At 42.0% G+C, this 24,970-nt stretch overlaps 1 protein-coding gene across 1 annotated transcript in view; it reads left to right on the forward strand.

Annotated features, from left to right (window-relative positions):
- The first annotated feature begins 2,517 nt into the window (after window positions 1-2,517).
- Window positions 2,518-24,970, forward strand: part of RfC38 (replication factor C subunit RfC38) — a 28,891-nt gene continuing 6,438 nt past the window's right edge. The window contains exons 1-2 of the mRNA XM_071680137.1: window positions 2,518-2,693; window positions 17,944-18,081. Coding sequence (XP_071536238.1) covers window positions 2,607-2,693; window positions 17,944-18,081 — 225 coding nt within the window. The 5' untranslated portion in view covers window positions 2,518-2,606. The remainder of the gene's footprint in view (window positions 2,694-17,943; window positions 18,082-24,970) is intronic.

Consider the following 24,970-nt stretch of genomic DNA (forward strand, 5'->3'; position numbering starts at 1 on the left):
CCCCCATACACATGTATATACATACGTCCACACACGCAAATATACATACCTACACAGCTTTCCATGGTTTACCCCAGTCGCTTCACATGCCCTGATTCAATCCACTGACAGCACGTCAACCCTGGTATACCACATCGATCCAATTCACTCTATTCCTTGCCCTCCTTTCACCCTCCTGCATGTTCAGGCCTCGATCACACAAAATCTTTTTCACTCCATCTTTCCACCTCCAATTTGGTCTCTCACTTCTCCTCATTCCCTCCACCTCCGACACATATATCCTCTTGGTCAATCTTTCCTCACTCATTCTCTCCATGTGCCCAAACCATTTCAAAACACCCTCTTCTGCTCTCTCAACCACGCTCTTTTTATTTCCACACATCTCTCTTACCCTTACGTTACTTACTCGATCAAACCACCTCACACCACACATTGTCCTGAAACATCTCATTTTCAGCACATCCATCCTCCTGCGCACAACTCTATCCATAGCCCACGCCTGGCAACCATACAACATTGTTGGAACCACTATTCCTTCAAACATACCCATTTTTGCTTTCCGAGATAATGTTCTCGACTTCCACACATTCTTCAAGGCTCCCAGGATTTTCGCCCCCTCTCCCACCCTATGATTCACTTCCGCTTCCATGGTTCCATCCGCTGCCAGATCCACTCCCAGATATCTAAAACACTTTACTTCCTCCAGTTTTTCTCCATTCAAACTTACCTTCCAGTTGACTTGACCCTCAACCCTACTGTACCTAATAACCTTGCTCTTATTCACATTTAATCTTAACTTTCTTCTTTCACACACTTTACCAAACTCAGTCACCAGCTTCTGCAGTTTCTCACATGAATCGGCCACCAGTGCTGTATCATCAGCGAACAACAACTAACTCACTTCCCAAGCTCTCTCATCCCCAACAGACTTCATACTTGCCCCTCTTTCCAAAACTTTTGCATTCACCTCCCTAACAACCCCATCCATAAACAAATTAAACAACCATGGAGACATCACACACCCCTGCCGCAAACCTACATTCACTGAGAACCAATCACTTTCCCCTCTTCCTACACGTACACATGCCTTACATCCTCGATAAAAATAATGAAAGAGATTTAGTACCATTGTTGTCGGCATTATCCCTCTTTAGCTTGGTTAACAGCTAATGAAGGATCTCTACTTTGAATGGTACTTGAAGTCTTTTAAAAAGTAACCAGAATAATTAGGAAATATATATACAAGTTTAATGACTACAAGTGTTAAGTAATTAGATGAAATAAAAAGACCTTATACACCATGACTGATAGATAAGTTTTATGATATTTCAAAGAACATCCAAGATTTAAAACTGAGCCATCAAAGGGAAAGGTATTCTAGGATTCGGGGTATTTTCAGGCCAGAATTTTACTATAGATTAGGTTAAAATGTAAGTAATGCTATAACCCAAAATGTTGACCTATCCTTTACATGGTACTCAAGGAGAACAGATAGGAATAGTTTAGAAGTATATTAACTTGCAATTAATCCAAGGGTGATTAACATGATACAAATACATTAAACCCTTAGATCCTTTTGCAGCATTATTGATAGCATCTTAGATGAGATTTGAAAGAAATCAAGGTTGTTGAAGAGCAAAGATAATGTTCAAAATAAGATTTACACAAATAAAAAGTGAAAATTGAAGTGATATAATTAAGAGGTTCAATACTTTATATGAAACCTTAAATCTAATTTAAACAGTTCTAAGGCATGACTGACAACATGTAAGTAGGGTATGCATAGAAGGATGTTACTTCAAAGGATAGCAGCATAAGAAGCTACATCATTAAAACTTTCTTTTCTTTTTCTTTCATACTATTCGCCATTTCCCGCATTAGCGAGGTAGCGTTGAGAACAGAGGACTGGGCCCTTGAGGGAATATCCTCACCTGGGCCCCTTCTCTGTTCCCTCTTTTGGAAAAAAAAAAAAAAGTGAGAGGGGAGGATTTCCAGCCCCCCGCTCCCTCCCCTTTTAGTCGCCTTCTACGACACGCAGGGAATACGTGGGAAGTATTCTTTCTCCCCTATCCCCTATGCCTTTTAACTCTTTAGGTACCAGCCAGAAAAAAGTGTACCCGCAGGAAAAGCGAACCTATAAAATTTGCATTAGAGGAAATTTTAGTATAGTAAATAATGAAACGAAGATTGCAAATTCTATCAGGCATGGGTGTTACAGATACATATTTTGAATATAAAGATGTTCATGACTACGCTTGGTAAGCCAGAAAATGAATTATATCCTTATGATAAAAAGGAATATTGGTAGTGTGCGTTGTGCGGGAATGTTATATATCATATTATAATGATGTGTACATTAATCTTTATAGATGGTGTAAAGCAAGAAAAGTGAATAAAAAGGAAATAGAGAGGTAAAAAGAAGTTAGAAAACCTGAGAGATATACTGGAGTCAATCCTGCTTGGTCAACATCCAAGCCTTTCATCATAAGCCAAGCTAGAAATTATATTAGTGTCGTTTCCCATCGGTGTTTACAGTCTTCCCGCCAGACCACCTCTAACACCTTCGTTCTACGTGGATCTATGTTAGCATCCTCCTCACTTTTAATATGAGCTTGTGGGTTGATAAATACCGACCAAAAGAACTGAGCAAGTTAGATTATCATGAAGAACAGGCAGGACATTTGAAAAAGCTGGTAAGTTTCGAAGGCACTAAGTTAACTACAATGAAAGTAGCGTCACTGAGACCATTATCAGCTTCAGTGTTATTAGTCGTATTTCGTCTTAATAATTTTATTGATATAGACAAGGAGGCTCATGTATTATTGCTGAGAATGACAAGGTTAGGGAGTCTCCTAGAACACTTAAATACATCAGAATGCAGTGATGCGGAATTACATTTGTAATGTTATGGCATATGCAGTCCTAGCTACCTGATATATTAGTTATGGGAGTATTTTGATTTCCTGTGTGTATTTTGAGACATATATTGAAAAAGCATGCATAAAGCACACCATGATACCATTCTGGATAGAGTGAGTAGCAATTATCATCAACAGAACTCAGTGACATCACTAAGTAGCCAAAACAGTAGTAGAAATATACTATTATAATCGTCTGCTATTAGATAATCGTTATGACCACAGTTGAATATTAATGAACTAAACAGTACAGACTACATCATCCAGATGAAGGTCTGACAACAGAAATATGAAACAAACAAAACAATTTTCAGTATAAACATAAATATAATTAGTTGGCTGGTTATCCTTTAGCATTACAAGTGTATTTATTCACTACTACTGCAGGCCTCATATATTTCAGAGTTTGCTGATACCGAAGGTTAAAAATAACAAAGTGGGCAGTGCTATGAAGATGAGGGATATTTGTGGGGTAAGAGGCGAGGGAAATAACTTAAGCTAATGCCATCCAAGTCAAGTCTGACCTCATTTTCATTGGCCAGATGTATTCAATGGTAAAATTGTAAGGTACAGCAAGCAGTTTTGCTATAATGTCACCTTCCTTACTTTCTCTTCCGGACATATTATTTGGATGTTGACCAAATAAGATTTCTTGAAAAACAAACCTTTCATTGTAAATTTGGTCTTCCTAAGCCCAAAATATAGATTTATTGGAAGAATACTAAGAAAAGTAGAAGTAATTGGTAGGAACATTAGTGGGGAGCACTGGATTAGAAATTATAGTTTGGAACATTAGGTAAGAGTAGTCAGTTGGAACATTAGGTTGGACCCCCTAAAAACACCACTAGAGTTGCCTTCTGCTAGTGGCCTGTTAAGGATGGAGCACCAAAGCTAAAAAGTGGAAATGGTGTTCCTCAGGTATGGAGTCTCCATATTTATATATTTATTTATGCATAATTGCTGTTTCCCGTATCAGCGAGATAGTGCCAGGAATCAGGTGAAGGATGGCCCATCCTTTTCGAAAGGAAGGAACAGAGAAGGGTGCCGGGTGAGGATTTTTTTTTAATTTTCCAAAAGAAGGAGCAGACAAGGGGACCAGGTGAGGATATTCCTTCAAAGGCCCAGTGCTCTGTTCTTAATGCTACCTCGCTAATGCAGGAAATTGCGAATAGTATGAAAAAAAATTATTTTTTTTATTTTGCTTTGTCGCTGTCTCCCGCATCAGTGAGGTAGCGCAAGGAAACAGACGAAAGAATGGCCCAACCCACCCACATACACATGTATATACATACACATCCACACACGCAAATATACATACCTATACATCTCAATGTACACATATATATACACACACGGACATATACATATATACACATGTACATAATTCATAGTCTGCCTTTATTTGTTCCCATTGCCACCTCGCCACACATGGAATAACAACCCCCTCCCCCCTCATGTGTGCGAGGTAGCGCTAGAAAAGACACCAAAGGCCCCATTCGTTCACACTCAGTCTCTAGCTGTCATGTAATAATGCACCGAAACCACAGCTCCCTTTCCACATCCAGGCCCCACACACTTTCCATGGTTTACCCCAGACACTTCACATGCCCTGGTTCAATCCATTGACAGCACGTCGACCCCGGTATACCACATCGTTCCAATTCACTCTATTCCTTGCACGCCTTTCACCCTCCTGCATGTTCAGGCCCCGATCACTCAAAATCTTTTATCACTCCATCTTTCCACCTCCAATTTGGTCTCCCACTTCTCCTCGTTCCCTCCACCTCTGACACATATATCCTCTTGGTCAATCTTTCCCCACTCATTCTCTCCATGTGACCAAACCATTTCAAAACACCCTCTTCTGCTCTCTCAACCACACTCTTTTTATTTCCACACATCTCTCTCACCCTTACATTACTTACTCAGTCAAACCACCTCACACCACATATTGTCCTCAAACATCTCATTTCCAGCACATCCACCCTCCTGCGCACAACTCTATTCATAGCCCACGCCTCGCAACCATACAACATTGTTGGAACCACTATCCCTTCAAACATACCCATTTTTGCTTTCCGAGATAATGTTCTCAACTTCCAAACATCCTTCAAGGCTCCCAGAATTTTCGCCCCCTCCCCCACCCTATGATTCACTTCCACTTCCATGGTTCCATCCGCTGCCAGATCCACTCCCAGATATCTAAAACACTTTACTTCCTCCAGTTTTTCTCCATTCAAACTTACCTCCCAATTGACTTGACCCTCAACCCTTCTGTACCTAATAACCTTGCTCTTATTCACATTTACTCTTTAACTTTCTTCTTTCACACACTTTACCAAACTCAGTCACCAGCTTCTGCAGTTTCTTACATGAATCAGCCACCAGCACTGTATCATCAGCAAACAACTGACTCACTTCCCAAACTCTCTCATCCACAACAGACTGCATACTTGCCCATCTTTCCAAAACTCTTGCATTCACCTCCCTAACAACCCCATCCATAAACAAATTAAACAACCATGGAGACATCACACACCCCTGCCGCAAACCTACATTCACTGAGAACCAATCACTTTCCTCTTCCTACACGTACACATGCCTTACATCCTCGATAAAACTTTTCACTGCTTCTAACAACTTGCCTATCACACCAAATATTCTTAAAACCTTCCACAGAGCATCTCTATCAACTCTATCATATGCCTTCTCCAGATCCATAAATGCTACATACAAATCCATTTGTTTTTCTAAGTATTTCTCACATACATTCTTCAAAGCAAACACCTGATCCACACATCCTCTACCACTTCTGAAACCACACTGCTCTTTCCCAATCTGATGCTCTGTACACGCCTTCACCCTCTCAATCAATAACCTCCCATATAATTTACCAGGAATACTCAACAAACTTATACCTCTGTAATTTGAGCACTCACTCTTATCCCCTTTGCCTTTGTACATATATATATATATATTATATATATATATTATTCATTTATTTATTATACTTTGTCGCTGTCTCCCACGTTAGCGAGGTAGTGCAAGGAAACAGACGAAAGAAATGGCCCAACCCATCCCATACACATGTATATACTTACACGTCCACACACGCAAATATACTTACCTATCCATCTCAATGTACACATATATATATACACACACAGACACATATCTATATACCCATGCACACAATTCACACTGTCTGCCTTTATTCATTCCCATCGCCACCTCGCCACACATGGAATACCATCCCCTCCCCCCTCATGTGTGCGAGGTAGCGCTAGGAAAAGACAACAAAGGCCCCATTCGTTCACACTCAGTCTCTAGCTGTCATGCAATAATGCCCGAAACCACAGCTCCCTTTCCACATCCAGGCCCCACACAACTTTCCATGGTTTACCCCAGACGCTTCACATGCCCTGATTCAATCCACTGACAGCACGTCAACCCCGGTATACCACATCGATCCAATTCACTCTATTCCTTGCCCGCCTTTCACCCTCCTGCATGTTCAGGCCCCGATCACTCAAAATCTTTTTCACTCCACCTTTCCACCTCCAATTTGGTCTCCCACTTCTCGTTCCCTCCACCTCCGACACATATATCCTCTTGGTCAATCTTTCCTCACTCGTTCTCTCCATGTGCCCAAACCATTTCAGAACACCCTCTTCTGCTCTCTCAACCACGCTCTTTTTATTTCCACACATCTCTCTTACCCTTACATTACTTACTCGATCAAACCACCTCACACCACACATTGTCCTCAAGCATCTCATTTCCAGCACATCCACCCTCCTGCGCACAACTCTATTCATAGCCCATGCCTCGCAACCATAGAACATTGTTGGAACCACTATCCCTTCAAACATAGCCATTTTTGCTTTTCGAGATAATGTTCTCGACTTCCACACATTCTTCAAGGCTCCCAGGATTTTCACCCCCTCCCCCACCCTATGATTCACTTCCGCTTCCATGGTTCCATCCACTGCCAGATCCACTCCCAGATATCTAAAACACCTTACTTCCTCCAGTTTTTCTTCGTTCAAACTTACCTCCCAATTGACTTGACCCTCAACCTTACTGTACCTAATAACCTTGCTCTTATTCACATTTACTCTTAACTTTCTTCTTTCACACACTTTACCAAACTCAGTCACCAGCTTCTGCAGTTTCTCACATGAATCATCCACCAGCGCTGTATCATCAGCAAACAACAACTGACTCACTTCCCAAGCTCTCTCATCCACAACAGACTTCATACTTGCCCCTCTTTCCATATACATACAAATACATACACAGACAAATACATATATACACATGTACATATTCATATTGAAAACTGCATTGCTCAGGCTAAGCAGCAAGGCTTCTCCACTGTCATACAGCTGGGTACCAAGGGTGTTAATTATGCTACGACGGTCTTAATGCAGACCGCAATTAAGGCAAGTCAGGGACCCCAGGCAAGTGAAATATAGAGTGACCCGCAGTGTATCGAGAAAGACTTCCCCAGAACTTTTTTAAAAGGGAAGTAAATGTTTATAGTTGTGTTACTGGAGTGATAGTTTTCAAACATGGTGCTCTGACAAGAAAATAGTGAAATTGGAAAAGAATGTAGCTTAGACATTGAAGCTTATTCTTTCATTGAAATGTGAACAAAGGGAGCATTTTTTTTCAAAGTGATAGAGATGGAAAGCAAAAAGGTGTTTTTCATGAATGTACTGGAAAAGTTGAGGTCCAGATGAACTTTTGGTCTGTCAAGGCTTTATTATGGCGGATGACGAACTACCTACCCTCATGTATCCAAGATATGGTTGTACTTTGTGTAATGAAGACAATTGAGAAACATCATAAGCCAATATTCCAGTTTCATGATAAGAGAAGTAGACCAGGCAGTATGATACAGTGGTTAAATTGATGAAAACTACTATTGACGTTTGTGTAAATAAATTATACATTTCCCTTTTCCATAGCCAGAAGTTGAACCATTATGTGACATTCATTTTTCATTTCATTTCAAGCTAGAAGTTTTCAGTTTTCTAAATTATTTCTTACATTCTTCATTTTTTTTTTTTTGCTTTGTCGCTGTCTCCCGCGTTTGCGAGGTAGCGCAAGGAAACAGACGAAAGAAATGGCCCAACCCACCCCCATACACATGCCTTGATTCAATCCACTGACAGCACGTCAACCCCGGTATACCACATCGCTCCAATTCACTCTATTCTTTGCCCTCCTTTCACCCTCCTGCATGTTCAGGCCCCGATCACACAAAATCTTTTTCACTCCATCTTTCCACCTCCAATTTGGTCTCCCTCTTCTCCTCGTTCCCTCCACCTCCGACACATATATCCTCTTGGTCAATCTTTCCTCACTCATTCTCTCCATGTGACCAAACCACTTCAAAACACCCTCTTCTGCTCTCTCAACCACGCTCTTTTTATTTCCACACATCTCTCTTACCCTTACGTTACTTACTCGATCAAACCACCTCACACCACACATTGTCCTCAAACATCTCATTTCCAGCACATCCATCCTCCTGCACACAACTCTATCCATAGTCCACGCCTCGCAACCATACAACATTGTTGGAACCACTATTCCTTCAAACATACCCATTTTTGCTTTCCGAGATAATGTTCTCGACTTCCACACATTCTTCAAGGCCCCCAGAATTTTCGCCCCCTCCCCCACCCTATGATCCACTTCCGCTTCCATGGTTCCATCCGCTGCCAGATCCACTCCCAGATATCTAAAACACTTTACTTCCTCCAGTTTTTCTCCATTCAAACTCACCTCCCAATTGAATTGACCCTCAACCCTACTGTACCTAATAACCTTGCTCTTATTCACATTTACTCTTAACTTTCTTCTTTCACACACTTTACCAAACTCAGTCACCAGCTTCTGCAGTTTCTCACATGAATCAGCTACCAGCGCTGTATCATCAGCGAACAACAACTGACTCACTTCCCAAGCTCTCTCATCCCCAACAGACTTCATACTTGCCCCTCTTTCCAAAACTCTTGCATTCACCTCCCTAACAACCCCATCCATAAACAAATTAAACAACCATGGAGACATCACACACCCCTGCCGCAAACCTACATTCACTGAGAACCAATCACTTTCCCCTCTTCCTACACGTGCACATGCCTTACATCCTCGATAAAAACTTTTCACTGCTTCTAACAACTTGCCTCCCACACCATATATTCTTAATACCTTCCACAGGGCATCTCTATCAACTCTATCATATGCCTTCTCCAGATCCATAAATGCTACATACAAATCCATTTGCTTTTCTAAGTATTTCTCACATACATTCTTCAAAGCAAACACCTGATCCACACATCCTCTACCACTTCTGAAACCACACTGCTCTTCCCCAATCTGATGCTCTGTACATGCCTTCACCCTCTCAATCAATACCCTCCCATATAATTTGAAGAATGTATGTGAGAAATACTTAGAAAAGCAAATGGATTTGTATGTAGCATTTATGGATCTGGAGAAGGCATATGATAGAGTTGATAGAGATGCTCTGTGGAAGGTATTAAGAATATATGGTGTGGGAGGCAAGTTGTTAGAAGCAGTGAAAAGTTTTTATCGAGGATGTAAGGCATGTGCACGTGTAGGAAGAGGGGAAAGTGATTGGTTCTCAGTGAATGTAGGTTTGCGGCAGGGGTGTGTGATGTCTCCATGGTTGTTTAATTTGTTTATGGATGGGGTTGTTAGGGAGGTGAATGCAAGAGTTTTGGAAAGAGGGGCAAGTATGAAGTCTGTTGGGGATGAGAGAGCTTGGGAAGTGAGTCAGTTGTTGTTTGCTGATGATACAGCGCTGGTGGCTGATTCATGTGAGAAACTGCAGAAGCTGGTGACTGAGTTTGGTAAAGTGTGTGAAAGAAGAAAGTTAAGAGTAAATGTGAATAAGAGCAAGGTTATTAGGTACAGTAGGGTTGAGGGTCAAGTCAATTGGGAGGTAAGTTTGAATGGAGAAAAACTGGAGGAAGTAAAGTGTTTTAGATATCTGGGAGTGGATCTGGCAGCGGATGGAACCAGGGAAGCGGAAGTGATCATAGGGTGGGGGAGGGGGCGAAAATCCTGGGAGCCTTGAAGAATATGTGGAAGTCGAGAACATTATCTCGGAAAGCAAAAATGGGTATGTTTCAATTGAAGGAATAGTGGTTCCAACAATGTTGTATGGTTGTGAGGCGTGGGCTATGGATAGAGTTGTGCGCAGGAGGATGGATGTGCTGGAAATGAGATGTTTGAGGACAATGTGTGGTGTGAGGTGGTTTGATCGAGTAAGTAACGTAAGGGTAAGAGAGATGTGTGGAAATAAAAAGAGCGTGGTTGAGAGAACAGAAGAGGGTGTTTTGAAATGGTTTGGGCACATGGAGAGAATGAGTGAGGAAAGATTGACCAAGAGGATATATGTGTCGGAGATGGAGGGAACGAGGAAAATAGGAGACCAAATTGGAGGTGGAAAGATGGAGTGAAAAAGATTTTGTGTGATCGGGGCCTGAACATGCAGGAGGGTGAAAGGAGGGCAAGGAATAGAGTGAATTGGATCGATGTGGTATACCGGGGTTGACGTGCTGTCAGTGGATTGAATCAGGGCATGTGAAGCGTCTGGGGTAAACCATGGAAAGCTGTGTAGGTATGTATATTTGCGTGTGTGGACGTATGTATATACATGTATATGGGGGTGGGTTGGGCCATTTCTTTCGTCTGTTTCCTTGCGCTACCTCGCAAACGCGGGAGACAGCGACAAAAAAAAAAAAGTATATTATCCCTAGGGATAGGGGTGAAGGAATACTTCCACGCATTCCTCACGTGTTGTAGAAGGCAACTAGAGGGGACGGGAGCGGGGGGGGGCAGAAATCCTCCCCTCCTTGTATTTTAACTTTCTAAAAATGGGAAACAGAAGGAGTCACGGGGGGAGTGCTCATCCTCCTCGTAGACTCAGATTGGGGTGTCTAAATGTGTGTGGATGTAACCAAGATGTGAAAAAAGGAGAGATAGGTAGTATGTTTGAGGAAAGGAACCTGGATGTTTTGGCTCTGAGTGAAACAAAGCTCAAGGGTAAAGGGGAAGAGTGGTTTGGGAATGTCTTGGGAGTAAAGGCAGAGGTTAGTGAGAGGACAAGAGCAAGGGAAGGAGTAGCAGTACTCCTGAAACAGGAGTTGTGGGAGTATGTGATAGAATGTAAGAAAGTAAATTCTTGATTAATATGGGTAAAACTGAAAGTTGATGGAGAGAGATGGGTGGTTATTGGTGCATATGCACCTGGGCATGAGAAGAAAGATCATGAGAGGCAAGTGTTTTGGGAGCATCTGAATGAGTGTGTTAGTGGTTTTGATGCACAAGACCGGGTTATAGTGATGGGTGATTTGAATGCAAAGGTGAATAATGTGGCAGTTGAGGGAATAATTGGTATACATGGGGTGTTCAGTGTTGTAAATGGAAATGGTGAAGAGCTTGTAGATTTATGTGCTGAAAAAGGACTGGTGATTGGGAATACCTGGTTTAAAAAGCGAGATATACATAAGTATACGTATGTAAGTAGGAGAGATAGCCAGAGAGCGTTATTGAATTACGTGTTAAGTGACAGGCACGCGAAGGAGAGACTTTTGGATGTTAATGTGCTGAGAGGTGCAACTGGAGGGATGTCTGATCATTATCTTGTGGAGGCTAAGGTGAAGATTTGTATGGGTTTTCAGAAAAGAAGAGTGAATGTTGGGGTGAAGAGGGTGGTGAGAGTAAGTGAGCTTGGGAAGGAGACTTGTGTGAGGAAGTACCAGGAGAGACTGAGTACAGAATGGAAAAAGGTGAAAACAATGGAAGTAAGGGGAGTGGGAGAGGAATGGGATGTGTTTAGGGAATCAGTGATGGAGTGTGCATAAGATGCTTGTGGCATGAGAAGCGTGGGAGGTGGGTTGATTAGAAAGGGTAGTGAGTGGTGGGATGAAGAAGTAAGATTATTAGTGAAAGAGAAGAGAGAGGCATTTGGACGATTTTTGCAGGGAAAAAATGCAATTGAGTGGGAGATGTATAAAAGAAAGAGACAGGAGGTCAAGAGAAAGGTGCAAGAGGTGAAAAAGAGGGCAAATGAGAGTTGGGGTGAGAGAGTATCATTACATTTTAGGGAGAATAAAAAGATGTTCTGGAAGGAGGTAAATAAAGTGCATAAGACAAGGGAGCAAATGTGAACTTCGGTGAAGGGGGCTAATGGGGAGGTGACAACAAGTAGTGGTGATGTGAGAAGGAGATGGAGTGAGTATTTTGAAGGTTTGTTGAATGTGTTTGATGATAGAGTGGCATATATAGGGTGTTTTGGTCGAGGTGGTGTGCAAAGTGAGAGGGTTAGGGAAAATGATTTGGTAAACAGAGAAGAGGTAGTAAAAGCTTTGCAGAAGATGAAAGCTGGTAAGGCAGCAGGTTTGGATGGTATTGCAGTGGAATCTATTAAAAAAGGGGGTGACTTTATTATTGACTGGTTGGTAAGGTTATTTAATGTATGTATGACTCATGGTGGGGTGCCTGAGGATTGGCGGAATGCGTGCATAGTGCCATTGTACAAAGGCAAAGGGGATAAGAGTGAGTGCTCAAATTACAGAGGTATAAGTTTGTTGAGTATTCCTGGTAAATTATATGGGGGGGTATTGATTGAGAGGGTGAAGGCATGTACAGAGCATCAGATTGGGGAAGAGCAGTGTGGTTTCAGAAGTGGTAGAGGATGTGTGGATCAGGTGTTTGCTTTGAAGAATGTATGTGAGAAATACTTAGAAAAGCAAATGGATTTGTATGTAGCATTTAAGTATCTGGAGAAGGCATATGATAGAGTTGATAGAGATGCTCTGTGGTAGGTATTAAGAATATATGGTGTGGGAGGCAAGTTGTTAGAAGCAGTGAAAAGTTTTTATCGAGGATGTAAGGCATGTGTACGTGTAGGAAGAGAGGAAAGTGATTGGTTCTCAGTGAATGTAGGTTTGCGGCAGGGATGTGTGATGTCTCCCTGGTTGTTTAATTTGTTTATGGATGGGGTTGTTAGGGAGGTGAATGCAAGAGTTTTGGAAAGAGGGGCAAGCATGAAGTCTGTTGGGGATGAGAGAGCTTGGGAAGTGAGTCAGTTGTTGTTCGCTGATGATACAGCGCTGGTGGCTGATTCATGTGAAAAACTGCAGAAGCTGGTGACTGAGTTTGGTAAAGTGTGTGAAAGAAGAAAGTTAAGAGTAAATGTGAATAAGAGCAAGGTTATTAGGTACAGTAGGGTTGAGGGTCAAGTCAGTTGGGAGGTAAGTTTGAGTGGAGAAAAACTGGAGGAAGTAAAGTGTTTTAGATATCTGGGAGTGGATCTGGCAGCGGATGGAACCATGGAAGCAGAAGTGAATCATAGGGTGGGGGAGGGGGCGAAAATCCTGGGAGCCTTGAAGAATGTGTGGAAGTCGAGAACATTATCTCAGAAAGCAAAAATGGGTATGTTTGAAGGAATAGTGGTTCAATGTTGTATGGTTGCGAGGCGTAGGCTATGGATAGAGTTGTGCGCAGGAGGGTGGATGTGCTGGAAATGAGATGCTTGAGGACAATGTGTGGTGTGAGGTGGTTTGATCGAGTAAGTAATGTAGGGGTAAGAGAGATGTTTGGAAATAAAAAGAGCGTGGTTGAGAGAGCAGAAGAGGGTGTTTTGAAATGGTTTGGGCACATGGAGAGAATGAGTGAGGAAAGATTGACCAAGAGGATATATGTGTCGGAGATGGAGGGAACAAGGAGAAGTGGGAGACCAAATTGGAGGTGGAAAGATGGAGTGAAAAAGATTTTGAGTGATCGGGGCCTGAACATGCAGGAGGGTGAAAGGCGTGCAAGGAATAGAGTGAATTGGGTCGATGTGGTATACCGTGGTTGACGTGCTGTCAGTGGATTGAATCAGGGCATGTGAAGCGTCTGGGGTAAACATGGAAAGTTGTGTGGGGCGTGGGTGTGGAAAGGGAGCTCTGGTTTCGGGCATTATTGCATGACAGCTAGAGACTGAGTGTGAACGAATGGGGCCTTTGTAGTCTTTTCCTAGCGCTACCTCGCACACATGAGGGGGGAGGGAGATGGTATTCCATGTGTGGCGAGGTGGCGATGGGAATGAATAAAGGCAGACAGTGTGAATTGTGTGCATGGGTATATATGTATGTGTCTGTGTGTGTATATATATGTGTACATTGAGATGTATAGGTATGTATATTTGCGTGTGTGAACGTGTATGTATATACATGTGTATGGGGGTGGGTTGGGCCATTTCTTTCGTCTGTTTCCATGCGCTACCTCGCAAATGCGGGAGACAGCGACAAAGCAAAAGAATTAAAAAAAAACATATTCATAATTACTGCCCTCAGTTGCTACCCGGCCACACTTGAAATGCAACCCCCTTCCCCCCGCATGCATGCAAGGTAGTGCTAGGAAAAGACAACAAAGGCCACATTTGTTCTCACTCAGTCTCTAGCTGTCATGTGTAATGCACCGAAACCACAGCTCCCTTTCCACATCTAGGCCCCACAAAACTTTCCATGGTTTACTCCAGACACTTCACATTCCCTGGTTCAATCCATTGACAGCACGTCAACCCCGGTATACCACATCGTTCCAATTCACTTTATTCCTTGCACACCTTTCACTCTCCTGCATGTTCAGGCCCCAATCGCTCAAAATCCTTTTCACTCTATCCTTTCACCTAGAATCTGGTCTCCCACTTCTCCTCGTTCCTTCCACCTCTTACACATATATCCTCTTTGCCAATCTTTCCTCACTCATTCTCTCCATGTGACCAAACCATTTCAATACACCCTCTTCTGCTCTCTCAACCACACACTTTTTATTACCACACATCTCTCTTGCCCTTTCATTACTTATTTGATCAAACCACCTTACACCACATATTGTCCTCAAACATCTCATTTCCAACACATCCACCCTCCTCCGCACAACCTATCTATAGCCCACGACTCGCAACCATATAACATTTCAAACCACTATTCCTTCAAACATACCCATATATATATATATTTCAGAAGTGGTAGAGGATGTGTAGATCAGTTGTTTGCTTTGAAGAATTTTTTTTTTTTTATTATACTTTGTCGCTGTCTCCTGCGTAGTGAGGTAGCGCAAGGAAACAGACGAAAGAATGGCCCAACCCACCCACATACACATGTATCTACATACATGTCCACACACACACATATACATACCTATACATCTCAGCGTATACATATATATACACACACAGACATATACATATGTACACTTCACACTGTCTGCCCTTATTCATTTCAGTAGCCACACATGTGTGCGAGGTAGTGCCAGGAAAAGACAACAAAGGCCACATTCGTTCACACTCAGAAGAATGTATGTATGTGAGAAATACTTAGAAAGACAAATAGATTTTTATGTAGCATTTATGGATATGGAGAAGGCATATGATAGAGTTGATAGAGATGCTCTGTGGAAGATATTAAGAGTGTATGGTGTGGGAGGTAAGTTGCTAGAAACAGTGAAAAGTTTTTATCGAGGATGTAAGGCATGTGTGCAACTAGGAAGAGAGGAAAGTGATTGGTTCCTAGTGAATGTCAGTTTGTGGCAGGGGTGCATGATGTCTCCATGGTTGTTTAATTTGTTATGGAAGGAGTTGTTAGGGAGGTGGATGCAAGTTTTGGAGAGAGGGGCAAGTATGCAGTCTGTTGCAGATGAGAGGGCTTGGGAAGTGAGTTAGTTGTTGTTCGCTGATGATACAGCACTGGTGGCTGATTCAGGTGGGAAACTGTAGAAGCTGGTGACTGAGTTTGGTAAAGTGTGTGAAAGAAGAAGGCTGAGAGTAAATGTGAATAAGTGCAAGGTTATTAGGTCTAACAGTAGGGTTGAGGGACAAGTCAGTTAGGAGGTAAGTTTGATTGGAGAAAAACTGGAGGAAGTGAAGTGTTTTAGACATCTGGGAGTGGATTTGGCAGGGAATGGAACCATGGAAGCAGAAGTGAGTCACAGGGTGGGGGAGGGGACAAATGTTCTGGGAGCATTGAAGACTGTGTGGAAGGCAATAACAAAAATTGGCTGTTTGAAGGAATAGTGGTTCCAATAATGTTATATGGTTGCGAGGCGTGGGCTATAGATAGGGTTGTGCGCAGGAGGGTGGATGTGTTGGAAATGAGATGTTTGAGGTGGTTCGATTGAGTAAATAATGAAAGGGTAAGAGAGAGGTGTGGTAATAAAAAGAGTGTGGTTGAGAGAGCAGAAAAGTGTGTATTGAAATGGTTTGGTCATGTGGAGAGAATGAGTGAGGAAAGATTGACAAAGAGGATATATGTGTCAGTGGTGGAGAGAACAAGAAGTGGGAGACCAAATTGGAGGTGGAAGGACAGAGTGAAAAAGATTTTGAGCGATCAAGGCCTGAACACGCAGGAGAGTGAAAGGTTTGCAAGGTATAGAGTGCATTGGAACGATGTGGTATACCGGGGTCAACATGCTCTCAATGGATTGAACCAGGGCATGTGAAGCGTTTGGGTAAACCATGGAAAGTTTTGTGGGGCCTGGATGTGGAAAGGGAGCTGTGGTTTCGGTGCATTATACATGACAGCTAGAGACTGTGTGTGAACGAATGTGGCCTTTGTTGTCTTTTCCTAGCACTACCTTGCTCGCCTGTGGGGGAAGGGGGGTGTTATTTCATGTGTGGTGGGGTTGCGATGGGAATGAAGGAATGCAGCAAGTATTAATTTTTTTTTTTTTTTTTTGCCGCTGTCTCCCGCGTTTGTGAGGTAGCGCAAGGAAACAGACGAAAGAAATGGCCCAACCCACCCCCATACACATGTATATACATACGTCCACACACGCAAATATACATACCTACACAGCTTTCCATGGTTTACCCCAGACGCTTCACATGCCCTGATTCAATCCACTGACAGCACGTCAACCCCGGTATACCACATCGATCCAATTCACTCTATTCCTTGCCCTCCTTTCACCCTCCTGCATGTTCAGGCCCCGATCACACAAAATCTTTTTCACTCCATCTTTCCACCTCCAATTTGGTCTCCCACTTCTCGTTCCCTCCACCTCCGACACATATATCCTCTTGGTCAATCTTTCCTCACTCATTCTCTCCATGTGCCCAAACCATTTCAAAACACCCTCTTCTGCTCTCTCAACCACGCTCTTTTTATTTCCACACATCTCTCTTACCCTTACGTTACTTACTCGATCAAACTACCTCACACCACACATTGTCTTGAAACATCTCATTTCCAGCACATCCATCCTCCTGCGCACAACTCTATCCATAGCCCACGCCTGGCAACCATACAACATTGTTGGAACCACTATTCCTTCAAACATACCCATTTTTGCTTTCCGAGATAATGTTCTCGACTTCCACACATTCTTCAAGGCTCCCAGGATTTTTGCCCCCCCTCCCCCACCCTATGATCCACTTCCGCTTCCATGGTTCCATCCGCTGCCAGATCCACTCCCAGATATCTAAAACACTTTACTTCCTCCAGTTTTTCTCCATTCAAACTTACCTCCCAATTGACTTGACCCTCAACCCTACTGTACCTAATAACCTTGCTCTTATTCACATTTACTCTTAACTTAATTATGTACATGTTTATATATGTATATGTCTGTGTATGTATATATATGTATACAGTGAAATGTATAGGTATGTAAATGTGCGTGTGTGGACGTGTATGTATATACATGTGTACGTGGATGGGTTGGGCCATTCTTTCATCTTTCTCTTTGCTCTACCTCGCTAACACGAGAGACAGCGATAAAGTAAGATAGATAAATATAAATATCAAAATTCATTCCAGTGTGGGTAAACTTGTTTTTAAACTTCTGAGCATATGTAGTAAAAAATGTGTCCTCAAACTATAGTACACTTTGAATTTTTTTTAGGAATACTTGGAAATGTTTTGCATTTTGTTTTTATTTAATTTCTTTTCTCTATTACTTGGAAATTTAAGTATTGTTGCAACATTTTTAGGTTGAAGGTGGAGACTTTCCACACCTACTAGTTTTTGGACCATCTGGAGCAGGGAAAAAAACGCGCATCATGTGTTTGCTACGTGAACTGTATGGGCCTGGTGTGGAGAGACTTCGAATTGAGCATCAGAATTTCCAAGTAAGCCACGTTCAATTTCTAAAAGAGGATATATATATATATATATATATATATATATATATATATATATATATATATATATATATATATATATATATATATTTTCCCTGGGGATAGGGGATTAAGAATACTTCCCACGTATTCCCTGCGTGTCGTAGAAGGCGACTAAAAGGGGAGGGAGCGGGGGGCTGGAAATCCTCCCCTCTCGTTTTTTTTTTAATTTTCCAAAAGAAGGAACAGAGGGGGCCAGGTGAGGATATTCCAAAAAAGGCCCAGTCCTCTGTTCCTAACGCTACCTCGCTAACGCGGGAAATGGCGAATAGTTTGAAAGAAAAAGAAAGATATATATATATATATATATATATATATATCCCTGGGGATAGGGGAGAAAGAATACTTCCCATGTATTCCCTGCGTGTCGTAGAAGGCGACTAAAAGGGGAGGGAGCGGGTGGCTGGAAATCCTCCCCTCTCGTTTTTTTTTAATTTTCCAAAAGAAGGAACAGAGAAGGGGGCCAGGTGAGGATATTCCACAAAGGCCCAGTCCTCTGTTCTTAACGCTACCTCGCTAATGCGGGAAATGGCGGATAGTTTAAAAGAAGAAGATATATATATATATATATATATATATATATATATATATATATATATATATATGTATATGTATATATATATTATCCCTGGGGATAGGGGATTAAGAATACTTCCCATGTATTCCCTGCATGTCGTAGAAGGCGACTAAAAGGGGAGGGAGCGGGGGGCTGGAAATCCTCCCCTCTTGTTTTTTTTTTTTTAATTTTCCAAAAGAAGGAATAGAGTGGGGCCAGGTGAGGATATTCCAAAAAAGGCCCAGTCCTCTGTTCTTAATGCTACCTCGCTAACGCGGGAAATGACGAATAGTTTAAAAGAAAGAATATATATATAAAAGGGGGTGACTGTATTGTTGACTGGTTGGTAAGGTTATTTAATGTATGTATGACTCATGGTGAGGTGCCTCAGGATTGGTGGAATGCATGCATAGTGCCATTGTACAAAGGCAATGGGGATAAGAGTGAGTGCTCAAATTACAGAGGTATAAGTTTGTTGAGTATTCCTGGTAAATTATATGGGAGGGTATTGATTGAGGGGGTGAAGGCATGTACAGAGCATCAGATTGGGGAAGAGCAGTGTGGTTTCAGAAGTGGTAGAGGATGTGTGGATCAGGTGTTTGCTTTGAAGAATGTATGTGAGAAATACTTAGAAAAGCAAATGGATTTGTATGTAGCATTTATGGATCTGGAGAAGGCATATGATAGAGTTGATAGAGATGCTCTGTGGAAGGTATTAAGAATATATGGTGTGGGAGGCAAGTTGTTAGAAGCAGTGAAAAGTTTTTATCGAGGATGTAAGGCATGTGTACGTGTAGGAAGAGAGGAAAGTGATTGGTTCTCAGTGAATGTAGGTTTGCGGCAGGGGTGTGTGATGTCTCCATGGTTGTTTAATTTGTTTATGGATGGGGTTGTTAGGGAGGTGAATGCAAGAGTTTTGGAAAGAGGGGCAAGTATGAAGTCTGTTGTGGATGAGAGAGCTTGGGAAGTGAGTCAGTTGTTGTTCGCTGATGATACAGCGCTGGTGGCTGATTCATGTGAGAAACTGCAGAAGCTGGTGACTGAGTTTGGTAAAGTGTGTGAAAGAAGAAAGTTAAGAGTAAATGTGAATAAGAGCAAGGTTATTAGGTACGGTAGGGTTGAGGGTCAAGTCAATTGGGAGGTAAGTTTGAATGGAGAAAAACTGGAGGAAGTAAAGTGTTTTAGATATCTGGGAGTGGATCTGTCAGCGGATGGAACCATGGAAGCGGAAGTGAATCATAGGGTGGGGGAGGGGGCGAAAATCCTGGGAGCATTGAAGAATGTGTGGAAGTCGAGAACATTATCTCGGAAAGCAAAAATGGGTATGTTTCAATTGAAGGAATAGTGGTTCCAACAATGTTGTATGGTTGTGAGGCGTGGGCTATGGATAGAGTTGTGCGCAGGAGGATGGATGTGCTGGAAATGAGATGTTTGAGGACAATGTGTGGTGTGAGGTGGTTTGATCGAGTAAGTAACGTAAGGGTAAGAGAGATGTGTGGAAATAAAAAGAGCGTGGTTGAGAGAGCAGAAGAGGGTGTTTGGAATGGTTTGAGCACATGGAGAGAATGAGTGAGGAAAGATTGACCAAGAGGATATATGTGTCGGAGGTGGAGGGAACGAGGAGAAGTGGGAGACCAAATTGGAGGTGGAAAGATGGGAGTGAAAAAGATTTTGTGATCGGGGCCTGAACATGCAGGAGGGTGAAAGGAGGGCAAGGAATTGAATTGGATCGATGTGGTATACCGGGGTTGACGTGCTGTCATTGGATTGAATCAGGGCATGTGAAGCGTCTGGGGTAAACCATGGAAAGTTGTGTGGGGCCTGGATGTGGAAAGGGAGCTGTGGTTTCGGGCATTATTGCATGACAGCTAGAGACTAGTGAACGAATGGGGCCTTTGTTGTCTTTTCCTAGTGCTACCTTGCACACATGAGGGGGGAGGGGGATGGTATTCCATGTGTGGCGAGGTGGCGATGGGAATGAATAAAGGCAGACAGTGTGAATTGTGTGCATGGGTATATATGTATGTGTCTGTGTGTGTATATATATGTGTACATTGAGATGTATAGGTATGTATATTTGCGTGTGGACGTGTATGTATATACATTGTGTATGGGGGTGAGTTGGGCCATTTCTTTCGTCTGTTTCCTTGCGCTACCTCGCAAACGCGGGAGACAGCGACAAAGCAAAATAAATATAAAAATTTTTTTCCATACTATATATATATATATATATATATACATATATATATATATATACATACGTCCACACACGCAAATATACACACCTACACAGCTTTCCATGGTTTACCCCAGACGCTTCACATGCCCTGATTCAATCCACTGACAGCACGTCAACCCCGGTATACCACATCGCTCCAATTCACTCAATTCCTTGCCCTCCTTTCACCCTCCTGCCTGTTCAGGCCCCGATCACACAAAATCTTTTTCACTCCATCTTTCCACCTCCAATTTGGTCTCCCTCTTCTCCTCGTTCCCTCCACCTCCGACACATATATCCTCTTGGTCAATCTTTCCTCACTCATTCTCTCCATGTGCCCAAACCATTTCAAAACACCCTCTTCTGCTCTCTCAACCACGCTCTTTTTATTTCCACACACCTCTCTTACCCTTACGTTACTTACTCGATCAAACCACCTCACACCACACATTGTCCTCAAACATCTCATTTCCAGCACATCCATCCTCCTGCGCACAACTCTATCCATAGCCCACGCCTCACACCCATACAGCATTGTTGGAACCACTATTCCTTCAAACATACCCATTTTTGCTTTCCGAGATAATGTTCTCGACTTCCACACATTCTTCAAGGCTCCCAGAATTTTCGCCCCCTCCCCCACCCTATGATCCACTTCCGCTTCCATGGTTCCATCCGCTGCCAGATCCACTCCCAGATATCTAAAACACTTCACTTCCTCCAGTTTTTCTCCATTCAAACTCACCTCCCAATTGACTTGACCCTCAACCCTACTGTACCTAATAACCTTGCTCTTATTTACATTTACTCTTAACTTTCTTCTTTCACACACTTTACCAAACTCAGTCACCAGCTTCTGCAGTTTCTCACATGAATCAGCCACCAGCGCTGTATCATCAGCGAACAACAACTGACTCACTTCCCAAGCTCTCTCATCCCCAACAGACTTCATACTTGCCCCTCTTTCCAAAACTCTTGCATTCACCTCCCTAACAACCCCATCCATAAACAAATTAAACAACCATGGAGACATCACACACTCCTGCTGCAAACCTACATTCACTGAGAACCAATCACTTTCCTCTCTTCCTACACGTACACATGCCTTACATCCTCGATAAAAACTTTTCACTGCTTCTAACAACTTGCCTCCCACACCATATATTCTTAATATCTTCCACAGAGCATCCCTATCAACTCTATCATACGCCTTCTCCAGATCCATAAATGCTACATACAAATCCATTTGCTTTTCTAAGTATTTCTCACATACATTCTTCAAAGCAAACACCTGATCCACACATCCTCTACCACTTCTGAAACCACACTGCTCTTCCCCAATCTGATGCTCTGTACATGCCTTCACCCTCTCAATCAATACCCTCCCATATAATTTACCAGGAATACTCAACAAACTTATACCTCTGTAATTTGAGCGCTCACTCTTATCCCCTTTGCCTTTGTACAATGGCACTATGCACGCATTCCGCCAATCCTCAGGCACCTCACCATGAGTCATACATACATTAAATAACCTTACCAACCAGTGAACAATACAGTCACCTCCTTTTTTAATAAATTCCACTGCAATACCATCCAAACCTGCTGCCTTGCCGGCTTTCATCTTCCGCAAAGCTTTTACTACCTCTTCTCTGTTTACCAAATCATTTTCCCTAACCCTCTCACTTTGCACACCACCTCGACCAAAACACCCTATATCTGCCACTCTATCATCAAACACATTCAACAAACCTTCAAAATACTCACTCCATCTCCTTCTCACATCACCACTACTTGTTAACACCTCCCCATTTGCGCCCTTCACTGAAGTTCCCATTTGCTCCCTTGTCTTATGCACTTTATTTACCTCCTTCCAGAACATCTTTTTATTCTCCCTAAAATGTAATGATACTCTCTCACCCCAACTCTCATTTGCCCTTTTTTTCGCCTCTTGCACCTTTCTCTTGACCTCCTGTCTCTTTCTTTTATACATCTCCCACTCAATTGCATTTTTTCCCTGCAAAAAATCGTCCAAATGCCTCCCTCTTCTCTTTCACTAATACTCTTACTTCTTCATCCCACCACTCACTACCCTTTCTAATCAACCCACCTCCCACTCTTCTCATGCCACAAGCATCTTTTGCGCAATCCATCACTGATTCCCTAAATACATCCCATTCCTCCCCCACTCCCCTTACTTCCATTGTTCTCACCTTTTTCCATTCTGTACTCAGTCTCTCCTGGTACTTCCTCACACAAGTCTCCTTCCCAAGCTCACTTACTCTCACCACCCTCTTCATCCCAACATTCACTCTTCTTTTCTGAAAACCCATACAAATCTTCACCTTAGCCTCCACAAGATAATGATCAGACATCCCTCCAGTTGCACCTCTCAGCACATTAACATCCAAAAGTCTCTCTTTCGCGTGCCTGTCAATTAACACGTAATCCAATAACGCTCTCTGGCCATCTCTTCTACTTACATAAGTAAGTATTTATATATACGTTGACAGGTATACGTATGTATGTGTGTGTGTGGACGTGTATGTATATACATGTGTATGTAGGTGGGTTGGGCCATTCTTTCGTCTGTTTCCTTGCGCTACCTCACTAACGGTGGGAGACAGCAACAAAGCAAAATAAAATAAAAGAAAAGAAATGAACATTGAAATACATCACATTTCAGGAAAGCTACTAATTATTTTGAGAATATATTCATTCAGGCACAGTTAAGGTAAAATATACTTGTGATGTAACAGTTTTTTTTAACTGATAACGATTCAGATAACACATACCATCTAGCTGACACAGCAGAACCCTGGTCATGGCGGCTTTCCCTTTGCATCAGCCCTTTCTAAGCAGCTTTTGATATTACCACTCATTGAAATTGTGTTTACACTTTTATTGTCTTGCTTCTTAATTTTCAGAAATATGATGTTTGTATATAGTACAGTGTTACTGTACTTTTAATTTACAAGTATTCATTTTTAAAAATACATGACTAAACAAATACCAGACCAAATGTGCTTGACCTATGTTCTCTTCAGTATGAATTCAAGAAGAAACAAGTTCACAGCAAAGTTCAAGCTTCGATTGATTGAATATGCAGAACACTAACAACTTTGCAGCAGCAAGGGAATTTAAGGCATCCGAAAAAAACGCTGTAAATTGGTGAAAGCTCTCTGCTTACCTTAAGCATATGCCAAAAAACAAATGTTTTAACAGAGGAAAGTGTAACAAGTGGCCACAGTTGGAAGTTGAAGTGGCAAACTATGTAAGTGAAAACTGAGAGAATGGATATGGTGTTTCTCGAGGATGGATTCAAATCTTTGCCTTGAAACTAGCAAGGAAATTAGGCATCACCGATTTTAAAGCAAGCCATGGCTGGTGCACAAGAGTTATGACAAAAATTATTTTGTACTGAGAAGGAGAACGAAAATATCACAGTGCCTTCCACAAGAACATGATGACAAGTTTACTGAATTACATAGGTTAAGTGTAAAATATCTCAAAGGTTTTTATTACCAGTATTTTTTTGTAGATCTATGAGTACTGTGATACTGTATATGATATGATGTTAGGTTGAGCTAAGAACTTTGACATGACTACTGAAAGCACATTGTAAGGTAAGTTAGCATACTGTAAGTTGGTGAGCTTCGTCTGCTGAAGGCACTGCTCAGCTTTTCATTACTTACTAGTATATATTTTGTTTCCGTTGTTTACTACCAGTAACTGGTAAATATTTTTCATGTCTGAAGCTATAAGTTGCTCCTAGCCCTTCCCATCATGCATGGATTTCAATCTAACGAAACTATTACCTATGTATTGGACGACCCTCAGTTTTTTGCCTAGAAATTTGGTCTTAAAAACTCGAACTGTACATGAGTATGTACAGCATATTAGATTTTTCTCCTCTGTATAGGTATATATATATCAATAAGATACAACCAGTATTAATAGATATTAATCACCATTTTAGAAACCTATTGAAAATTTTTGGTTAATCCTAAAGTAGGTCACTGTGTCATCATGAACATGACGTTTTTGTTTATATTTTTTAAAAT

This window comes from Panulirus ornatus, chromosome 31, assembly GCF_036320965.1.
Source record: "Panulirus ornatus isolate Po-2019 chromosome 31, ASM3632096v1, whole genome shotgun sequence".
Lineage (NCBI taxonomy): Eukaryota > Metazoa > Arthropoda > Malacostraca > Decapoda > Palinuridae > Panulirus > Panulirus ornatus.